Source organism: Monopterus albus, unplaced genomic scaffold, assembly GCF_001952655.1.
Source record: "Monopterus albus unplaced genomic scaffold, M_albus_1.0 scaffold12.1, whole genome shotgun sequence".
NCBI lineage: Eukaryota > Metazoa > Chordata > Actinopteri > Synbranchiformes > Synbranchidae > Monopterus > Monopterus albus.
The window spans coordinates 3,985,994-4,008,354 of NW_018127892.1; the positions used below are offsets into that span (position 1 = coordinate 3,985,994).

The 22,361-nt window shown below is 40.6% G+C and overlaps 1 protein-coding gene across 6 annotated transcripts in view; it reads right to left on the bottom strand.

Moving 5' to 3' along the window:
- Positions 1-485: 485 nt before the first annotated feature.
- Positions 486-22,361, bottom strand: part of si:dkeyp-14d3.1 (transmembrane protein 132C) — a 117,559-nt gene continuing 95,683 nt past the window's right edge. For 3 of the 6 annotated variants that reach the window (XM_020590726.1, XM_020590725.1, XM_020590727.1), the window contains 5 exons: positions 17,563-17,706; positions 11,987-12,198; positions 7,675-7,948; positions 4,938-5,129; positions 486-3,391 (listed from right to left, as the gene is read on the bottom strand). In XM_020590726.1, the coding sequence (XP_020446382.1) occupies positions 2,225-3,391; positions 4,938-5,129; positions 7,675-7,948; positions 11,987-12,198; positions 17,563-17,706 (1,989 nt within the window). In that variant the 3' untranslated portion in view covers positions 486-2,224. The remainder of the gene's footprint in view (positions 3,392-4,937; positions 5,130-7,674; positions 7,949-11,986; positions 12,199-17,562; positions 17,707-22,361) is intronic. The other 3 variants (XR_002274205.1, XR_002274207.1, XR_002274206.1) reach the window with 3 other exon arrangements.

Genomic DNA, 22,361 nt, shown 5'->3' on the forward strand with positions numbered 1-22,361 from the left:
GTTTTTTTTTTTATATATCCAAGTGGTCCGCTTCGTCTCTCTGAGTTCCTGGTTAAAAGAACCGGAATTAGCTTTCAGTAATAAGTGTCGAGTACTGCTGTGAGGTTTACACTGTCTGAACTGACATTTACTAAACTCAATTCTTAAAATGCTCAAGAACCCATAGCATCACAACATTTTAGAAAAAAAAAGTTTATTTGCCAGGAGTTTGACAAAAATGTCAATACCATTCTCACATCTGTATGGTAATCATAAAGCTGCAACCAATAACCAGTTAGCCTAGCTTAACATAAAGACTGATTAAAAATGGTAATGATCAGTATTATTAAGAAATGAATTGGTGTGCTTTAGAACTGTTGGTCAGGTGCTTTTGCTGCTTTTGGATAGAGCCAGGCTAGCTGTTTCCAGTCTTTACAAAGTTAAGCTAACCATATTCTGGTTGTAGCCTCATGTTCAGCACACATGACCGTGGCCTAAATGCCAAACTGATTTACAATATGTTAATGCCTATCACGGCCTGTTGTCTCTTTATTTGAGCTATTTCTTTTGGCGTGTTAATCCACTGGCTCAGCATGTGGTGGATCAAGAGAATCGTTCAAGATGCAGAAAAGCCACTAAACCTTCACACAGGTGTCTGGAGTGGCTCCACTCAACACTGACTGTTGACATACTGTAACTGCGCTAATCTAAATGGCAACTCTAATTACACTCAAGGCAGTGCTAACATTTGTTCAGGTGTCACCTCTTCTCTAGCTTCTCAGGCTAATATTGTGAGTGTTGCTGATTAACAAACTGATCCACACTGCGGCAACAGTTGACATAATGTGAACGTTTTTCTGCTTGACAGGAAATAATACCACACACACTCAAAAAAACAAAAACACAATCAGCCAACACAGCTGTGATGATGATAACAGTCACTGAGCGAAATGCTATTTTTCAGCCGGCTGCCTTTGTTTAGGAAGATTTCAGAGATGATTATTATTTGTGCAATTATCTGAATAATAACAGATCAATTTAGAGAAAGAAAAACATTTTCCACCTTGCCTGTAATTGCTCCTCTTTGTATCCACAAGCTCCCCAAGAGATGGAGAGCACATTACATTCCAGTTCGTCTATCAGTATGCTTTTCCTAGAAACTAAGGGACAGAGGTTAAAGAGACCTTAATTGGCATTTTCTTCAAAGCTCACGAAAACTTTAAACTGGTGGGGTGTCAGTGGGAAATGTCACATTACCATGTTGTCCAGCCATTTAGTTTAAAAGTCTCTTCATACACTGGCTGTCATGTTAGGGTTCTATGTTCTAATAGATGAGATGTGAGTATTAATGGCCACTGCCTTCCTCCATAGGCCAGCAAAAAAAGGAAGCATTGTGTTGTGGCTTTTGGGTAAATTGTAACTCATTATATATGCTTGGTACAAAGCTAGTTTTGATAAAGATAAATGTGACTCACCTTCCTTCGCCACATTCCTCGGCTAACCTTAGGAGGTGAGAAATGAATGACCTTAATATGCTGTGGTCAATAAAAACTGATACACACTCTTGACATTGTTGTGTTGTGTTTGTTGTGTCTTAAGTGTTATGAAAATACATTATACAGAGCAACAGTACAATGCTTTGGAGACTGTTCAGTATATACATAACCTGTCTTCTGCCGTGTTAAGGAGGATGAAAATGAACTGGAAAGTTGTGCCTTTTTTTCTGCAGCAACGTGCAGGAATTTCTCTTGACTCTCTTTGGCCTTTCCAGAATTCTTCCACAGAATTAGATCTGGTGTAAGAAATTAATATCCAAAATGTTACAAAACTTCCAAAGCCGTTTAATGTGCACACACATTCGGAACATCTAACTAGTCATGTTACTGTTCATTTTAAATCTACATGTTGTCTGAATATCGCAGGTCATAGTTGCTGCAGATCAGTACTGGGATCATCTAAACCCTGTAGTAATAAATTGATGAATAAAAAAAGGTAATCATCTGACCAACAAATGAAAAAGAACCACTTCACATCCCCGTTCAGTGACATTTTTCATTAGTGATTATCAGTCACTTGTGGAATCATGACAATCCTCTTACATTTGATGACCCTTTGGCAGTTTGGGGTGATTCTGAAGTGATTCTGTCCTCCTCTTTCACCGATTAGGGGGCTGTTTTTTTTTTGTCCAGACCCACTTTCCTTCGAAAGGCATAAGGGTGAGTTTGTTACAAGCGCACACAGTACATTATGCCACTTCTTTTAAAGCACTGTCATTTAACCTTTCCATGTAATTGCGCAACTCCTTGGAGTCTCCCAGCTCCATGTCTTGGCACACCCACTTAATGTCCTGGTTGTGGCTTCCAGACAGTGTGTTCACAGTGGGATAGCTACTGTCTGAGGGGATGGTGGTGAATGTGGTGAACTTGACTCGCTTCCTCTTGGTGGTAGGTGAGTCTCCTTTGCTGTCCTTGGCTATGCACCCTGTGTCTGCTGACCGGTGCACTTGTTCCTGCACGTTCTTCTGTGCCGAGCCTCCGTTCAACAAGTGGCTGCCCTCCTCGAGGCCGCTGCTCAAGTCCATCATGGAGGTCTGTTCATCCTGCTGGGGTGACAGGCTTATTTGGCTCTCCAGTAGCTCTGTCTCATTCCCCAACCATACCCAGTCATGGGCATGGTTCATGTTCTGACCTTCAATAGAGAGTTCCTTGTGGCGATATTTCAACGTATAGGAGATGCAATTGATGAGAAAGACCAGGATGGCAAGGCAGAAGACCCCCAGCAGGGCATACATCCCAATCTCCAGGTCTGTGAGCCCGCGAGTGGTCTGAGTGAGGTCGTCATCCATATTGCGACCACGGGGCAGGTCCACTTGTGCAGGGAAGTCAGCAAAGTCATTTGGTATGTTCTGGCTTCCATCATCTGAAAGTTTATCTCCATTGGGTCGACGCATTATTGCACTTCTGGTTGTAGTGGCTCTCCTCAACACCCCATCCTCTATGTCAGAGACCGAGCTGCCATAGTAGTGGATGTCAAGGCCAGTCCTGTCCTGCGAGGGGGAGAGCCTGCCTCTGTTCTCTACATCATCTCCATCAGGGCCATAGTCGTTGCTCCCTCCTTTTGAGCTGTCACCATGACCAAACTTCACCCTGATGTTACAGTTCCCCGCAGCCAGGATGCTGCGACGCTTGAACTTCTGGCAGACCTCGCAAACAGTCATTTCCACCCTGACCAGCAGGCCTTGGCCCTCTGCCTCCGTTACAATGACAGGCCATTTCCATGAGGGGTCCTGCTGCACTGTCACTACTTCTTCATCTAGGGAAGTGGCTGTCAGGACAAAAAAGTCTGGATTGTACAGGTCTAGAGGAGCCACAGAGCCATCGCTGAACTGGAGCCAGGCACTGATCAGGGCCTCCTGTTGAAACACACACACACACACACACACACACACACACACACACACACACACACACACAAAGAAAAAATACAGTCAGCAACACACAGACCAAATATTCTGCTTTGGTATCAAAAGAAAAGGAAATTAGAGTGCAAAAACCTGCGTACATATCATGGAAACAGACCAGAACAGATAATTTTGTTTTCCTTCTATTAAAGTTACCTGAAATGATCACGAAATTACAAGGTTTCTTTGCTGGAGAGTCAGTTTAGGGCATCAGCCAGATGTTGTTCAACTGCTCTGTAATATCCCATTTCTTGTTGCCAATGGCTTTTACTTTCACTGTAGTGAACTCATATAAATGAGACCCACAGTGATTACTTGAATTAAATGTTATTTTTGTCAGTGCACCCCAAAGGTATACGTAGAGTATATATGGCGTTTTGTAATGGTAGAAGACATTGCAAGTCATTGCCAGTACAAACTTTATGACTCACGTGGTTCTACTAACTCTGCAGCTATTCTCTCTAAGCTAAGAGGATACAGATGAAAAGCTAGGTGGAAAAGATCAAACAGTAACAGTAAATATTGTTCAAGTGAATGAGGGACTTGTCATATATAGGCATGTTAAGGTCGTCTCCTACTGCAATTTCACGGTTTGACTTTTAATATTGTTTAAGGGCAAATCCCCAAAAGCAGATCCCCTGTCAGTGCTCCCTAATTACTGTCACCAGAGGACTGAGTGTGCACTGCTGCCTGCTTGTCTTTACACTGCACATAGAGATAGATAAACGGCCTTCCCATCCTTCCTTACTTGGGGGAAGAGGGTGAAGAGGAGCAGTTCAGAGAACTCATGCGAGGGCTTGCTAGGCAGATCAAACAGGCTACAATGACAGTAGCCAGGGCAAAATGAGAAGGGAGAGTAAAATATGACAGAACGGCCAAGTTTGGACTGTAAGTCATATTTTGGTACAGAGGCCTTGCGTGGTGTTGCCTTTACATGCTCTCGGATAAAGCTGCCACTTCTATCAGCTGCCTAAGGAAACATGTTCAGTCACACTCTAGTTTGCAAGCCTTGGAGTTAACAGGGTTAGAGATGATGTGGAACAAACAAATAGATGTGTACCCGAGCACATGCACTCTCACAGCTTCCTTTGACGGGAAAATTGCTCATTCAAGGACTTTGATAATGTAAAATGAAATCTGGAAGTACTGTAAGTCTTTTGTTCTGGAAAGCACAAAGCTGCAGAATGCACATTTTAGTCTTCAGGAGATATATATATAAAATACTGTTTTTATTGAATGACTAACTACATAACTAATAATTTAATATGCTAGGAGATAATAAACACTGGTGTAAAACAAATTAACATTATTGTGTCTAACCAGACACTAATTGTGTCTATAAAAAATTACTGGTCTATGTTTTTAATCTATTAGATCAAAATTAGCATCATTTTTGGAGGCTTTTCATTTAACAGTGGTGACTAAGACAAGCTCAATTTGCTATTTGATAGCTATTTACTGCAGATCTCTTATACTGTATATGTTAGGGTATCCTGACCTGTTTGGGGCTCTGCAGAACCTCCTGTGTGGTCGTGGTAGCCAGGATGGCTTTGTTGCTTCCTGGACTCAGCTGCAGGCTCATGGAGAGGCCTGTCACCAGCTGGACCCCCAGCTCTGTGATAGTCACTTTGTCATCCACCACTGTGATAGTCTTCTCTGCCAGGATTGAGTCCGACAAAGGAGACAACACCTAGGAGGTTCAAAAGCAAGACAGTGAAGATAAAAAAGAGATAAACAAAGAAATTATAGATTGCAACTGCAGAACTAGAGGACGTTTAAAAGGGAAAACATGAGGAAATAGATTTTCTTCCACAGTACTCCCCTGTAATATGTGATTGATAAGCAATGCCTGTGGCATTCTGGCATGATCACTTACTGTTGTTCTACTCTACAATTGTGACTCAACCCACTGTATAGCCTGTTCATGAAAGCTTTTTCATTTCCTGGTCTAAACAACCAAGGCCTGTCCCAGGAGAAATCAGCAGCAGCAGCAACCACATCTGAACAGAGAAGAAGAGCACTACCTAAAAAACCTTCAGCGACAGAAAATCCAAGCAGAAATAAGTCACTGCTGGCCACACTGCTTGACTGACAAGTGAATCATGGTAAGTGGAATGCAAAAGCTTCAGTGAGCTCTTCGCAGTGAAGATTTCACAGACATGAAAAAAGCAGATCACTGTGACTTACAGGTGGTTAAAAAAATTTTTTTTCAAGTGTTTCATCTAACATAAAAGGCTCGAAAGCCCTGTGCGGTACACAAACAGATACCCAGAACTTACTTTTTATTTTATCTGTTTACTCAGGCTGTGTGGACTCTGGTCTGGATTTGGCTGTGATCCAGCTTTCATACCTCCCGTACTGTAGGTGAGATTCCATTCCCTTTGATTAATACTGGTACTCCAGAAACACTCTTTAACCCCAAAACAAAAGTCGGAAGTCTAACTGTGTTTCTGATGAATACCAAGTGAAGTATGAATGACTTTCTCTGCATGCATATCCTTCTAAATGTCTCCTAATGCATCAGTCTGCATGGTGCGTGGCACAGGTAGTCACAGCTGTCAGACCTTCGCACTCATCATTTTTTCTGGTTTGTGCTTGTTTTGTGAGAGAGGTTTTTTTTTTTTTTTGGCAAAGTGAAGACACGTCTGCACATAGACAGACGGATGAGTCCTCATTGCCAAGAAGCAGATCCCACTCACACAGATGTCATTAGGAGGGTGATATTCATCCAGTTATTCTGAAGAGCCTGACAAGCCAAAGGGCCGAGGGGGAGGACCCCTTCAGTGCTGAGAGCCTCCAGTACAGGCTGTGACACACCAGTAAGCACCTGTCTGCACTAGACAAAAGAAGGTGCTAGTACAACCATAGCAGAGGCAGTGGTGGCATTTGTTATTGTCCACAGAATCAACAATAACTTCATGTTCCTGCAGTGTATTATTCTAACATGTTGACAAAATAATGTACCATAGTGAGTTTCTGTAAAGTTTACCTCAGTGCTTTCATACATTTTATATAATAATTCAAATCATTTGAATGTTCCCAGTTTGGTGATACTTTAACAGTAATGAAATCATTGCCATATTAGTGCTGAGACTGTAGAATATTTACTGAATTACTGTACTGTATATTCTGTAATTACTAAAAGAAACCTTTGCCAGGATCACTGGCAGCCTTCATTGCGCTCTGCACCTCAGTTCACGTTGTGTGCCATTGGATTTGAAGAGAAATCTAAACAGTAACTTGACATCACAAGACTGAAAGCAGCATTTGTGATCTTCCATCACAAATGTGACAGAACAGATGGCAGAATTACCAAATGCATATTCACTGAGCTGGTTTCAGATCCCTCTCTTTTGTTTCACTAGTCATGAATGGGGAGCAGGAGAAAGATGAGTGGCTAGAACCTTTCTGAGATGGAAAGCAACAGGATTCATGGGAAATATGATCTGAATTTGAAAAGTACTGGTACAAGTGGCACACAGATGGGAAAAATCAACTGGACTAGAACTGATGAAGCCTCTTGGATGAGAGGTGAAACGTCTTCGACCTAAAAACCTAATCCAGTTGATTTTTCTAAATTTTCAGCTACAAACTTATCTTTTTATTTAGACCTAATAGTTCAGGTTTATTGCAACTTTGTACTTATTTTCATATATTGCTATTAATTATGGTAACATTTTCTTCGCCAGACTAGTTTCTGAGATCTGGGACCACTGCCAGGTTGCTACAAAGAAGTTCATCAGGACAAGAAACACTAGCACTGCAAGAGTCAGACAGGCTGTAAACAAACTAGTTTATTTACAGGTCAAATTTAAAGTCAACAAAAATCTCTCATCACAAAGGTAAGCTATGTTTGAAAATCTATGGAGAATGCAGCAGGTCAAGTTGAACCAGGAAGTCAGTCTATAAACTGACCTATGTTTAAATGTACAGTTTAGGAAATAGTTTCACAGTTTGGCTTTGTTTTCTCCTCCAAATATGCTCAGCTAACCTGAGGGTTTGTTTACAACCGCTCTGACTGACTGATGTGTTGTTTTTCATGTTGCCTCAGTGAACTTCATTTCAGCAAAGTTGCCACAGTTCTCGGCAATTAACTTGGTGACTATTTACTTTTTACACTATTGTATTATTTTTACTTGGAATGATGCACAAAACTATAAAAACAAGAGCATAGCTGTAATAAGCAGGAATCATTCTTTAAAAGTGCACTGCTAAGAAGCTAACATGTGGTCTACCTGGATAGTGGTCATCCCCATGTTAAGTCCCACCAGTATCCTCCTGTCCAGTAGCTGTGCGATTTGGGGGTTCTCTACTTTCAGGAAGTCCCACACCAGTTCTGTGATGTCCACCTGCCAGTCAGTGCCCAGCATGAAGTTGATCTGGCCTCGGGGATAAGCTGATTCAGCTACAAAATGGGTCAGGACTCTGACCATGGTGTGCTGATACTGCAGAGTGCAGCTTCGTCCTCGTTTGTCTTCATCATCTTCATCCTCGCTGTCCCGTGTGGACCTGGCAATAATAATAATAATAATAATAATAAACTTGGCAGGAAATATATTGGATGGATTGCTCATTATCACAGACATCGATCCCCAGAAGATGAAATTTAGTCATTGTAGTGATGCCCTGACTCATCCTTTAGCACCACCATGAGACTGACATACTATATGGTGAGAATTGGATGAATTGCCATGAAATGTGGTATCATTGTATTGTCACTGTGAGCTTGTCTGCATGCTGAGATTACCTCTGAGCATTTAGAGCTGGTAGTATGGCTGTAGACCTTTACCAAGTGTAAGACTCCACAGCCAAATTGTATACTACTTTGACTCAAACATCAGCATTCGTCTGCTAAAGGTAACATTTATATTAATTACAATTATATGTATTTGGTATTGTTGTATGAATATTTACATCTACACAATGGCAAAATCTAACATAATTGTACTGTACATACCGTTTGCTAAATAGATGTTTTATAAATGAGAACCATTGGCACTACATTCTGGACTGAGGTTTGTGCTATTTTCAGCTGAATTTTAACTTCAGCTGATCTCTGGTAACAAGCACACTCAGCAGTGTGACTCATACAGGGATGTGTTCCTGACAAATATCCAGTAATGATGCAATGTCATTGATTAAACCACTAAGTCTAGTGTAATGCTGTCATTTTTCTTTCTCAGTATCTTGTCCTTCACCATTTTCCAGCACTTGGTCTGAATTGTGAATGTGCTTATACCTTCTTACTGCTTTACCTAACAGCCTCCCTGATCGTTGTGTTGCTAGCAAATCTAATGTTATTACTCTAGGCAACAAATCAGGCAACAGGGGCTCAGCACTGTCTCACCAGGAAAATTGCTTTTGAGTATAATAAACTACGTCTAAATGGTTACAATACAGTTGCGATATCATTAGATTTTGCCCATAACTGTTTTTTAAATGTTGCTTCAACAAACAACTTTATATTGAACAGTTGATCATGGAGAATAAATGCTGTTACAGCTGTTCACTCTTACAGTGGACCACACTTGCGGTGTGTTTTGTCAGCAACAGTACTAATCCTACTCTATTGTACTGTAGACTTAACACCCTCCTCTCTGTCTAATCACTGTCATTTGTTGCTTTATCTCTCTTTCTTTCTCACACAGGAGACATTCTAGCAAAAGCTGTGATCACGATTAAGCGGGATACAAAAAGAAATTAATCTCTTGAATCTCTTTTTCTTGTGACTGTCCACTCTGCTTGTCTCTTTCTGTCTAAATTCCCTGAGAAATTTGATTAAATGTGAAGCCATGGAAATAAAGATGTTGCAGTAGCGGTGCTCTCCTGAGAAAAGCTGAGAGTACAGTCAGATTTGGAGTTAAGGGTTTACAACCTCTGAGTGCTGTCTAGTCCTAAATGAGATAAATGGATCTCAATCTAGTGCCATCAGTCTCATCACTATACCAGATATGGCACAGTTTTGTTGGGTTATTTGAGTTCCTCTGATTTAGATTTTTTTTTTTTTAGTTTTTATCAGATGCATGGAGCTTCTTCCCTGGATTACCTTAGCCCAATATGCATAATTAAAGTCCAGCCTTCAAACTCACATACAAACAAAAGAACTAAGAGCTACTTAAAATTCAGCACTTGCACAAGTATATTATTTATTCCAACAGATTAACATGGTCTGTGATTTTGTGACCATGTGCTCCTTTCTGATACTCCTGTTCTCTGTTGTCTTGACACACTCTCTCCATTCATTTACACATATTACTCTACATGTAGAGGAGAAAGCCGTCTGCCAGTGATATTAATCACCACCTTCCAATTATTCCAGAGGCAGTAACTGAAAGTTTCTCATCACTGACTACTTTGGTTAAATATTTCTGAATCATATTATGAGTGTTTGGAACAAGAACAGAAATTGTCATTTTACAGTCAAGGTCAATGAATTGACAAGTGGCACTGATGTTACAGGAGTATGTACTGACATAATGACTTGAATCAGCATTTCAAAAGTATATCTAATAAGGAACTTTTACACATTAGTCAGCTGTAATGGAGTCAGAACTAAATAAGCTGATATTGAAGTAGTGTATGAAATGTGCCAGTACTCGTGGCGCCATCTCAAAATCTGAGGTTAATCTGATAAACAAATCACACTCAGGGCAGAGAACAACCTGCTTCACAAAGCAATTTTTCTTTCTGCTTCATTCACTTTCAAGCTCACCTCGTACTTCAGAGGAGACGCTGCGTACTAATGTGCGTGCCATGCTTATTTTTGTTGTGCCCCGTGGATCATGTGCTACATTTGTTTTGGCATTTTGCTGCATTTTATTTTCTGCAACAATAACATGACAAAGGTCATTAGGACAGAAATAGGCAGTGCGGCTTCTATATATACAGAAACAGCTCTATCTGTCAGTGGTTGGTTGTTTTTTTATTGTTTGGATTTTGTAGGGAATCCGGGTACAGTTTGTTATACAGCAGAAAGAGAAACCTTGTTTTACAGTAGAAAGAGAAACCCCACTACAAACAGTGTAAGACAACATAGTACAAAAACAACATTAAAAATAGAGCAATAAATGGCCACTGCAAGAGATTTTTAAAAACACTATAAAACAAAGGGGAAAAAGAGTGTCAATATACATATCGTGAAAGAAGTGTTAAAGGAGGGGTGCATGCCTGACTGCTACACCTACACATGGGTCTGCTGTCTGCTAAGGCTTATCTTGTCCTTGTTTTGACAGGGCTTAGGGAGGGAGGAGGTGAGCCTTACAGGCAGTGTCAGTCAAAAACTGTGCGAGGAGTGCTTTTGCAACTATCCCACTAAGAGGCCTGGTGTCTTTTTATTTCTCCTCTCTCTCCCACGACTTGCCAGCCTGGCTGATAGAGGAAGGTCCCACCACTAGGAATTGTCGCTTATTGGCTCACTTCCTTGTGGGCTTATGGACTGTGGACCAATGCCCATTCTCGCCAACAGGCATGGTGCTACTGTGCAAGGTCATGCCTGTTATCCCCTGATAAACAAAGACGGGTGGAAGACAGGGAGAAACAAAGCTCTCTGCAGCCCATCAGCAGCAGTGCTGGCGTCAACAACGACAACACAACTTGGGTGTCTTCACTGATGAAGGCATACCAACGCACAGCTGGGAAAGCAGCATCTTCGACAAGCCATGGCATTAGTTCATTGCTGTACCTCTGTCACTCAAAATAAAAGGGGAGCAGGGGTAATTAGAGTAGAAACAGTGGTGCGTGGGATGGCTCCAAGTCCAACCTCAGTGCTTTTCCAGAAGTAATTACTGAAGGTAGGTTGATAGCTGCTCCATCAATTGATGGATTTCATCAGTTGCCGAGTAGCACTGCACAGTGGTGCTGGCAGAGGTGCTGCTAGTGATGAGGCCCCAGGGGAGAGGTCTGACCTTCAGACAGCTCTAATAATGTTCTGGCCTAGTGACAAGTAAGAGGCGCAATGGCAGGCCATCTTAAGCCAGTCGTAAAGACAAGTTGTATTGCACAGGTCAGCCATTTTGTTATCAGCCAACAACTGTCAGTTGGACTGAAGTCAGGAAGAGACAGGTGGAGTGTTCATTCACATGTCTCATCATTATTTTGGCTAAGGCTGCTATAATTGAACCTGAATACATCAGTTGGATTAAGGGCTATTCATTACCCTCTTACACCAATCTAGTGCTGCTGCGAAGGAGATACATGACTTTGATCATGAGCATTCATGTGATGCCACCAGGAAAGTCTAGAAGCACAGCACTATTGTTAGAAAAATTAAACATGAATCTACTCCAAAAGTTGCTTCACTGGATACTGGAAATACTGCTTGAATTACACTGTGCAAAGCACATTGTTCTGCAAAAACAACAAGTAAATTATATTACAAATGCCTTCTAATTTATTTCTTTATTGAAAATGAACATGGAAAAATATCTGTCTTTGCTTATTTCTACTTTGTTTAATCTCATCCTGACAAGTGCAGGCATGTGGTCAGAGACTTGTGGTGTAGTCTAATAGATTAAGAAACTTTTGCTAAGTAAGAAAAGAGTACTGTACCTCTGACTAGTGGTTGGCTGGATGGGTACCCTCCACCCTTTGATCTGGCTCAGCTCTGTGTCTGACACCTCAATCTGGAGAGGGAGTCGGGGGATCCATACAGTGAGCTCCAGCTGGGCACTCAGGTATCCATAGGTGAAGTTCACCATCATCATCACCTTGCCCTTCATCTCCTTTCCATTAACATAAACATAGTCACACCTGTCTGACACCTGCGTGGGAGGAGAGGGAAGGATTAAGAGAGAAACAAAATTTAAGATGAGCTCCTCTGACAGCTGCTCAAAATGACTACACTGCGTACAGTGTACAATGTAGGCTGGTCCACTCAAGTCGATCATGAGGATTCACACTCCTGAGCTTGCCAGTGATGCTACTGCAACTATTTTGAACAAGATGAAAGGCATTTATCTGTTCCACACAGGAAAAGAGGGAGGAGGGCAGCAAGGACATTTCTGAAACTAAGGGAAAACAAGTTGAAGTTTGCTCCTCAATTATAGAGTCCAGTCTATAGTTTACTTCTCAGCCCTTGCAATTTGGGCACTGTGTTAAAATACCTATATCTCCCACACAATTCTTTCCGTACTGATCCATAAACCTGTCATATAGCATCCATTGCTTTATTGAAGCACAAAGCCTGAAGTACAAAAAATGTTCAAATGCTTAATGTCTGGACTATAGTTCAGCCGACAGCTGAAAGAGGAAACCAACAGATGGAAAGTACTGTAGTAAAGGAGAGTAGTTGCCTCTTGATAAAATGACCAAACTCAAAGCCATCTGTTTCATAAATCGCTTTACTGAGTGGGCCAATTTTGTGCTACTGAAACGCACAGCTCCTTGTTGCTTTGAAGCTTCTTCTTTTTAACTTGTACCAGTGTTTGATTTATATCCAGAATCCACTCTCTGTGTCTTTTTAAAAGCTCTGTATGCAAGCTCTACAAAAACATAACATATACACATACACAAAAGGTCAAGAGGGGTGTCCCGCAGAGTAATTAATCAGTACATCTTAAACAGAAAGATCCAGTTTTCTTCTTTGTGAGTGCTATTGAACCCATCATCCAGCGGATTACTGTGGCTGGGACCAGGTAGAATTAGATAGGGAATTTCTTTCTTTCTTTTTCTTTTTTTTAATGCTTCCAAGTTATTTCTCCACATCGAGATAAAACCATAAACAGCAATTTATCATGAAGCTGTGGCAGGTTATCCTCTGTGACTAGGAAGAAAACTTTTTGAGCTCCCTCCAATTCACATCACCTTTAGACTGAAGCTACCAGGAGAGTTTCTGTGGAAAATAAATTTAGGGGGGTTACATAAATAAAAGCAGATATTTCCAGATTTCTAGCAGTGGCTTTATACTCATCACTGTGTGTGAGGGTGCTGGCTGAAGTAATGGGACTTTGTGGGAAAACCTTCAACAAAGCAGACATTAAATCTTCCTGTGCTGTATATCCCCTCTATTTACATCTGCATGGACAAATTCTCAGTATTCAGACCCCTTATTTACTGTAAGTAAAGGAGAGAAAATCCCTTTTTTGTGGACGGCTAAAACATTTGAAATGTGACAAGGGGCCCCACAGATACACTTACTTCATACTTCACACATACATGTATACTTCCCTGTGAAATGGAGTAGAGTAGAAGTACCTAAAGGTACAAATATTCTGAATTTACAATTCAGTTCTATACTACAGTATTTGACTAAATATACTTTGTAACTTTCCACCAATACTCCATAACCTAACAAGATTGTAGCTGCTATAGACGGATATAAAATATTTGTACTGGATGTCAAAAACCCTTGACTATATTCCAAATTCAACTGTATGCTGGTTGCCACCTACAGACAGCTTTAAATCTAAGTAAAAAACATACCCCCCCGCACTCTCTCTCTCTCGAGTAAAATTAACAATTTTTAAAATATCTTCACCCAAAACCAAGCTAACAAAAGCATGGCATGCTGAAGTGGATGCATGCAGGGCCAAAGTATGTTTACTCAATGATATTACAGCTGGAGACCATTCATAACAATACCTTGTTCATGCACGGGTGCCATGTGAGAGTGCAATGTAAGAGGGACTGGCAGAGTTGCTCAATGAAGCTTTTGAACATTTCTACAAGGGCAGTGTCGCTCCCCTGGCTATAGTACGTCATGAAGTAGATAGGGCTCCATCAAGGCTCGCAGTGTAAGTGTGTGTCTGAACCGATAAAGATGTCAGAGAAGTCGTTGCTTCTTATCAGCCCTCATTGTTCAGCTCTTTCTCTCTCACTACCTTCAGTCTGCTGACGCTGAAGTGCCTTTGACAGCCCCGCCTTCTCAGACTGTTCTTGTAGGTTCGGGCTCTGCAATCTGTTCACATGAGCATATAATAACTGACTGAGCTCCATGTGAGCATCATTGACCATATCTATCCGTACTGTGAATGATCAATCAAGTGGATGCGACTGACAACTATGTTTTTTAGTACTATTTTCCTTGCCACACAAAAAAAACTGCATGAAACTGTCTGCCCTTATTTGTAGCAAGGAAAAGAATGTGTAAATCAGGGTGGGATTCATTAGCATACAGCTTCACTCTGGTGTGTCCCATGACAGGAAAATTAACTGCCTGTTGGCATTTCTTCAATCTATTCCCAAACAATCTAAGACGAAACAATTATGGAAAACACGCCACTTGACATCCAGCCATCCCAGCACATTACACTGATGTGCTTACTGTATTTACACCTTCCTGCTGTGCTCTGTTATCGGCCACCACAGCTCTAAATCAATATTTTAACATATACAGACACAGCAGCCCCTTTAACCTACCTTACACCCTCCCAGTAGGATGTGTGTTAGTGTGAGTTACACACTCACCATCAGTCTGAATCACAAAGTATCATAAACGTCCAAGAAGATCCGCTGCCACATTAATCAGACACATTAGGCAGTTAACAGGGGACTACTAACAGAGGACATCATGGCTGTCTCTGGACCTGGCCCAGGAAATTAACAACTCACCAGACAGATGCAATTCCACAGCAGATATGAGCAATAGGAGTAGGCAGCATAAAGGTAGGGTGAGCCTGTCTCTGGCCTATACACAGAGTTGGCTTGACAGAAGCAATTAAGCTGCTCAGAGCCCTCTGTGTAAGCTACCGCACTCACTGAGACACATGGGTGAGGTCTATACATAGTCTAACAGCCCTGGTCCATGACAGCAACATTTGTGAGAGCCCACTCATAGTATGATCTGGAGTAACTACAATTCATGGGTCACACGGATATAGAAAATCTTCTGGAAGGTGATGAATACACAACTGTGGAACATGATGTTGCTGTTTGAAAATTTTCTGTAATTAAAAAAATTAAACTAAATTAAAAAAATGTGTAAAAAATCCTAGAAAGTTAAATTCTGAAACATAATTTGTTTATGGGAAGCATGTAAAAATATTTGGATGTTTCTATTAAAGAACCAGAAAGAAATAACCAGAATTCGCAGCAAAATGATGACACATTTAACTCACATAATTTTAAATTGGCAATTGAATTTTGGATGTGTGCGGGCAGCAAAAACAAGACATGAACTCAAATGTCAAATCCAGAAACCCAGAAAAATCTAAATGTGCATGCAAAATTATGAAGGCAGAACTGCATTTCTGGCTACACATCAGACTAAATTTGTTCAAGCAAGAAAAATTTCCAAAAATGTTAAAAGAAAAAGCATGTGGCCTGAGGTATTTCTTTCAAATTCACTTTAATTATAAGGCCACAAGTGAGTTGAAGTGTCATTTCATGTGCACAGTGATTCATTTTTCAGGTTTAATGTCACTCTGTGTTTATTTATCTCCGGTTCCCCGGGTCAGAATTAGATAAATTAGACATGTTTACATACATGATTACAGGCTATGTTTATGAGGAAAAAAACTTCCTGAGTGAATAGTGGTGAGCATGCAGGAGGATCTGGAGAGCTCAGTGGACACATCTTTGACTGCTATTTAATTTCCCTCTGGACCTCACTTACCCATTCCTAACTCAGGTATCAGACATGATAAAGTGGATCAATGTGGCAAAGTATCCTCCTCTGGGTTTTTGATTTTGTTTCATTACCACTCTTTGTTGAACATTCTTTGAGTTTGATTTGCTGCAACTTGCTATCCTTTCTGATCTAGACAGGTTCAACAGGAAACATGACTGGGAGGAGTCCTTGGCGCAGCAGGGTGCTGTTTCTTAATAGTGAGCACCAGCCACTTAGAATTGGAATATTGGGAAAGGACCAACAACAGATGTGACTTTTTCCCCCTACCGGATATTAAGGAGGCACTGGGATTCTAGAGGAGAGCAACTTCTTTGTTATGTGAAGAACAAAACCACTGATACCAGGGCTAAACTTTATAACACTGTAAAGGATTTTTTTGTTTTGCTTTGCCTTGTGCCTCAGGTTTGAAAGGGACTCTAAAGATAAACGCTTTCATTTTGCAGAGGCAAATCGAACGCACACTTGGATTTACATAAATGTGCTAATATGTTGGATTTGTAATACCTTCAATATTGATTTTGCATACGCTTGAATGCAATGTCTAAGTCTGCATTCAGGATGAGTTTCAAAGGTGTGAAAAATAGAGCGTTCTCCATTCATTCCTACGGGGGGTGTTCCATTTACCACAGCCCACACCAGCACCGCAGGGTGCGCCAGCAAAATGATTCAGCCCCATGCAGTGAAAAAGTTGGTTCTGGTTCAACTTTTGCTGCACCGGACAGTGACATCATCCGGCAAAGGCGTTGCATTGACCAGTCGCGTATTGGGGACGATCGTAAATTGGAAGCCCACAGGAAGAAGACTCTATTTATTATTATGTTAGCATAAGCATTCATTCCTATTCATTCTCAATTTTGTGCCACATTTAGAAACGCACCATAACGACATGCCATGCATTTTCATTACTTAGGCTATAAGATGTTAAACAGTGTTTTTTATCTATTAATGCTGACACACTGGTGAGAGAAATTGTTGCTAAGGTAGAGTAGGCTATGTTAGCAGCATGGCTAACCAAAACAAAACTCATCACAGCGTGGTCATGTTGTACATGTGTACAACACTCCCTCACCCTCACCCTCCTGATTGATGCTGCCCCCTGTGTAAAAACATGGCAGGGAGTTGTGTTTTATCACACTCGGTCTGAACGCCTGTGACTGCTTCAGAATATACATACATAGTGTCACTCATTAATGCATATTTGTAGTTAATCCTTTTTAGTTGGATTTGATATTAACATCATCTTTTATGTGAGTTGCTCTAAAAGCCTGGACTGACTTGCCACAGTCTCTTATAGTAAATGGACAAAATTATTTATTTAATAGTATTTTAATGAATTAAACATTAATCAGTGTGTATTCACTGTATGGGTCAATTCTATGAGAAATTTCACTTACTATGAACTACAATGAGATTCACAGAGAAAAGGATTTTTTTTAAAACTGTATTATTATTACATAAAAGCATTCTGAATTTATGGCAGCCTTAGAAATGCATTAGGAACAGCGTGTTTGAAGCGATACAGAGGTTAATTTTTCTTTCAACAGTTCCTCTCACTCACCTTGACCACATCTTCGTCTGTAGAGTGACACATGACTGCTTCAGAGACGTCAGTAACAGAGGCGTCTATTCCGATGGTCACCACCTTTACTGGGACAGCCACTGTCTTCCCAGTCAGCACAGCAGTGTTCAAAATCTCAGAGTCCTATGGAGCCAGGAAGAAAGAGGGAGAGCAATCAGCACAGTACCGGTCTGGCAAGTCTCTAATCCACCCAGACAACCACTAATTAGAAGCACAGAAAGAATATAAAAAGTGCAGGGAACAAGTGGCATTTAAAATGACATAAAGAGGGTTCACACAATCACATCTCAGTTAGTGATTACTGAGTAAAATGAAGTGGAATCAGAGCCACTGCTGGGTAAACAGCCAATGACTGTTGGCAGCTGGTATGTCATTGTTACAGCAGCTAAAAATGCATGTTTTTGTTATTTAAGTTCTACTGTACCAGATCCACTGTATGACTAGAATCTAGTGGGAACTACAGTTCAACATGCAGCATTTTGTTTCCATTAAGTTTTCAGTAGCTACTGTTGAATTCATTACCTGAGTTGTTAAATATGAAATTAGTCATAATTATTTGGGGAATATTTTAATTATTGTGAATGTAATTACTGGATTAAAACAAAACATTCCTCTCACTGCCACGCTCTTTATCCAGCTAACTAATGAAAGTAATAACACTGTGGTTGGCTAGTCGCCAAGATTACAGATGGGCAGATAACATCTTAGATTTGACTTCATTATTGACAGGAAACAAATGAAATGGTAAAAAAAAGTTATTTTTTCTCTGAGAAAAATTTTCATGCTCTATTACACAATCATTTTTCTATGAATCATTTCCTTCTCTGCTCAGACACATTATCAGTAACATAACATGAAGGCGCTGAGTGTTTCTGTTGCTGGTGTTAATGCATCCTTTATTCCCTGTCTTCGATTCACAGCAATTTCAAGACTCTTGTTGCAGTCTCTGTGGTGGTTGTGATAATCCTCCTCTTGTGCGTGTGTAATTGTCTTGTAAGAGTACTGCCAGGAGATTTCTCAAACTCTGCCTGCTTTAGAATACACGGTGGATGCCGTTTCTACGTTCAGCCGTGTGCTTGGGCTCTTTTCTCATTGGCTTTCTCAGACCTTTTTTCCTAAAGCTTTCCCATCCCAGGCCACAGGGAGGTTGGATGATATGAACGGGATCTCACAGATTCAGAGTAATAAATACTTGATAATTGGTAATGATAATATTATGTTTTATTTATAAATATATAAATAAGTACCAGGAAAAAATAATGCAAAACAAAAACAATACAATTAGCTGCCCAAAGAAAATAAAGTACAAATAAGCCAAGTACAGTACTAACCCACAAAGTGTGTGTGTGTGTGTGTGGTGGGGGTGGGGGGTGGGGGGGTTCAGGGTTACCAGCAAACCGCATAACGAAAAGAAAAAAAAGGGGGGGTTCAGGCTTACCAGCAAACTGCATAACGAACAGAAAGGTTATAATGTCCCTAGTTTACTGGAAAAAGCATTTCCATACAATACCGCCTACATTATACCAGAAAATTGCAGATGCTGTGCATCACATTTGGATGACCTTCACCCAACCCAAGGAGAAAACAATGTTCCCATCAGCTTATAAAGGGTGCTTAACACCAAATGTATGAATTCCACTAAAGTCAAAAACTGAGAGTGTGGTTAGTGCTGCAGTATTCTGCTAAGCTTTTTAAATCCATCATGCCTGGATTTACTGTAGCTACTAACCTTGTTTAGCTATGTGAAATAACAAACTAAGTTACAGATAATTCACCTAGATTAATTAAATAAGAACATTTGTGGTATCTAGCTCTGGGTGTCTCATTTGCTATATCAAACAATAACTTGATATAACATTAGCTGTTTTGCAAGAAAATATCTTTATATAATTCAATATAAATATATATAAATATGTAATATCTAATACAGTATACATTATAAATACATCAATGTATTTGATCAAATTCATGGTGAAATCTAACCTGCCAGGACTCAGTGAGATCTAACTTGTGTAGCTTACTTACTGCCCAAACACCTTTTTCTATAGTCGACTGGATGCAAAAAGCATCAGTGCTGTAGTTTGCCCCTGGCCTGTAGTGAATGACCACAGCAGTCTAGACAAGCCTGGTTCTTTAAATTCAATGGCACAGCTTCATTACTCTGAACAGGAACCTTTCATTACACATACACACATACACACACACTAGCACACACACTCACTACTGTCACAGAAGATAATTGGGGCCACTTAAGCTAACTTTGAAGTAACTTTTGCTCACTAAAGTCGCTCATGCAAGTCATGGACATTGTATTATCTCTTGTGTGTATTCAGCCCAAAGAAATTGCATTTCGCTTACACATACTGCTGTGGAGCTCTGGCCACCACAATAAAAAGCTGCCATTGAGGTCAAAATGTACCTCTTTGTAATTGTACTGTATGATGAGCATAGCCTTCTTACTACTGGGGAACTGGAATGGCTTTAGCTAATTGTACAGCATGACAAAAGTCTCTCATTGTAAACCCTTTTCATTCTGCTGTTGGGATGGCCTTACACAAAATCCTTCATGGATGTCCTTAATTTCAAAGGGCAGTAACCCCAAGATGTTTTTTTTTTCCTCCTCTGTATTGAAGCTAGCGCTAAAGATATTTCTGTGCTATTGTATTATTTCTCTTTAAACAAAGACATGTAACTATGGAGCAATGCCTGTTGAATAAAATGCCACATTTGTTTAGAGTGATATTACTAAACCTGACAAGTGCAGACAGGACCAATCTACAGTGTCTGACGTCCTGTTGCCATATTCATGTGTATTCCAGAGTCGCCAGGAAAGTACACAAGATTTGTACACTTGCTTTCTAAAGACTTCCCCATGGTTGTGAGCTCAAGAGTCAGAGTCATTCAAAAAAAGAGAAAAAGAGGATTAAGTTTGGTTGAGAGGAGCCCGGTCGTTTGTAAGCATCAATTACTGGGACCATTCAGCTTCGGACTGAAATGATTATTAGTTGAGCCAAGAGATTCCAATGAATCACAAAAAACAGTTAATCTTCAAATGGCTTTTCATTACAATTTTATAGACTGTGACAGTGTTATATAGCAACATAAACCTCCTCTCTCTGTGCCTCTGACTTTGATTCAATTCCCCTTAAAATTGAGGGTTGCTGTAAATTAATTCTGTGTCTGCTGGGATTCCTCCATCTCCAGGGGGTCGTCTATAAAACATGATGGGGTAAATGGTTGGGACCTGGTGAAAGCAGAGGCTAATACTAGATCACAGCAGCTGGAGATGACCCAGCAGTTTGAGAGCAGCAGAGAGCAGGGCCTGGCAGTAATAAGCCACAGTGGGATCCCACAGTGATGCACCAATGGTTCATACACTCAGACACAGGCAGCGTAATTAAACACAAAATGGAGACCAGTGGTGCACATCAGCAGCAGCAGTCACCTTACAGTAGTTTGAATGAAAATGTAATGAAATATGAGCCCGTGAAACTGGAATAATGAGTCCATTACATGATGAATGCTTTTATTACGGTCAAAGATAAATGAATTTCTTATTTGAGGTGCTAGATATCATAAAGGGGAATTTGACAAAAAAAATCATTTTAACTGTACATGACACATCATGTACATGGCAGCGTAGCCTGAGTCTGTTTGACCTCATTTTCTCACAATTATTTTTAATGTATCAAAATTAATGAGGCAGTGATTTATTAAGAGCTAATCAATGATAAACCCTGAAAAGGTCAATGACTAATAATCGAAATGCACCCCATAGATTGCTAATTCACATTTTTGTGTAATATGCTCCTGAATAGAATAGTAGGCACTGTCTTTTCCAGTGCTGGGGCAAAAAGGCCCCAAAACTAAGTAGGGTTTTAGGGTCCCTTGTTGGGCCCCTCTACAGGATGAGCTGAGCACTGGTTTATAATGTACCATGTAAGCGCTGTGCAGTTAATAATAATGCACATCCAACCATTCAGAATTGAATACTTTTTATGGCTGTTAACTATAGTGTCTTTAAAAAAGGCCTCTATGGGAAGCAGGGATACTTAATATCTTTGAACACAATGATATGCATGCAGCAGGTTTCACAATCCATTTGATTTCCCAACTGTTGATGCTAGTTTTTTTGCTTTACTTACAAGCCAATTTGCCCCCTGAAGTCTCAGAGATAGGAGACTTTTTGTTCAATAATCTGTGGGAGAACTGCCTGTTAGCTGTATCAAGGATCTCTCTGTTAGCATTCAGCACACTGCTGTGGCTGGTAATGTGTTCTGGGCTGTAATTTCTGCCCGCGTCTCGGTTGGATCTGAAAATAAGTGAGATTTATGGTGTCAGCCTGAGTGACATGGGCAGCATGAGAAGTAGCAAATCTGCCCGTACTGGTGCTGCGATTAGCCTCTGCTTCTACCCTGCGCTAACACATCCACATTGTGACTCCACCATCTTGGGTACAGCTACAAATGAACAGGTCAAGCACAGTGTTGAGCTGCGGATTTTAGGGCCTACATTATTCATAGAGCAGCAGAGAGAAGAGAGGGTGGTACACATAGTGTGCATGCTCAGTGTGTACACCTGCTTATGCCAGCCCCCCATTGTTGTGGTTGGCCTAAAGCCACACAAGCCTAAAAGCACAAGGCAGTGCAGCAGACCCCCTAAAAGTCAAAACATCTAACCTGGTGCTTTTGCCACCATGATTGATGACTTGTCATTGGACATTAGTCTTTTTATGATCTTTCATGTCATTTCAAGAGCAAAAGAAACAGTCATGAGGC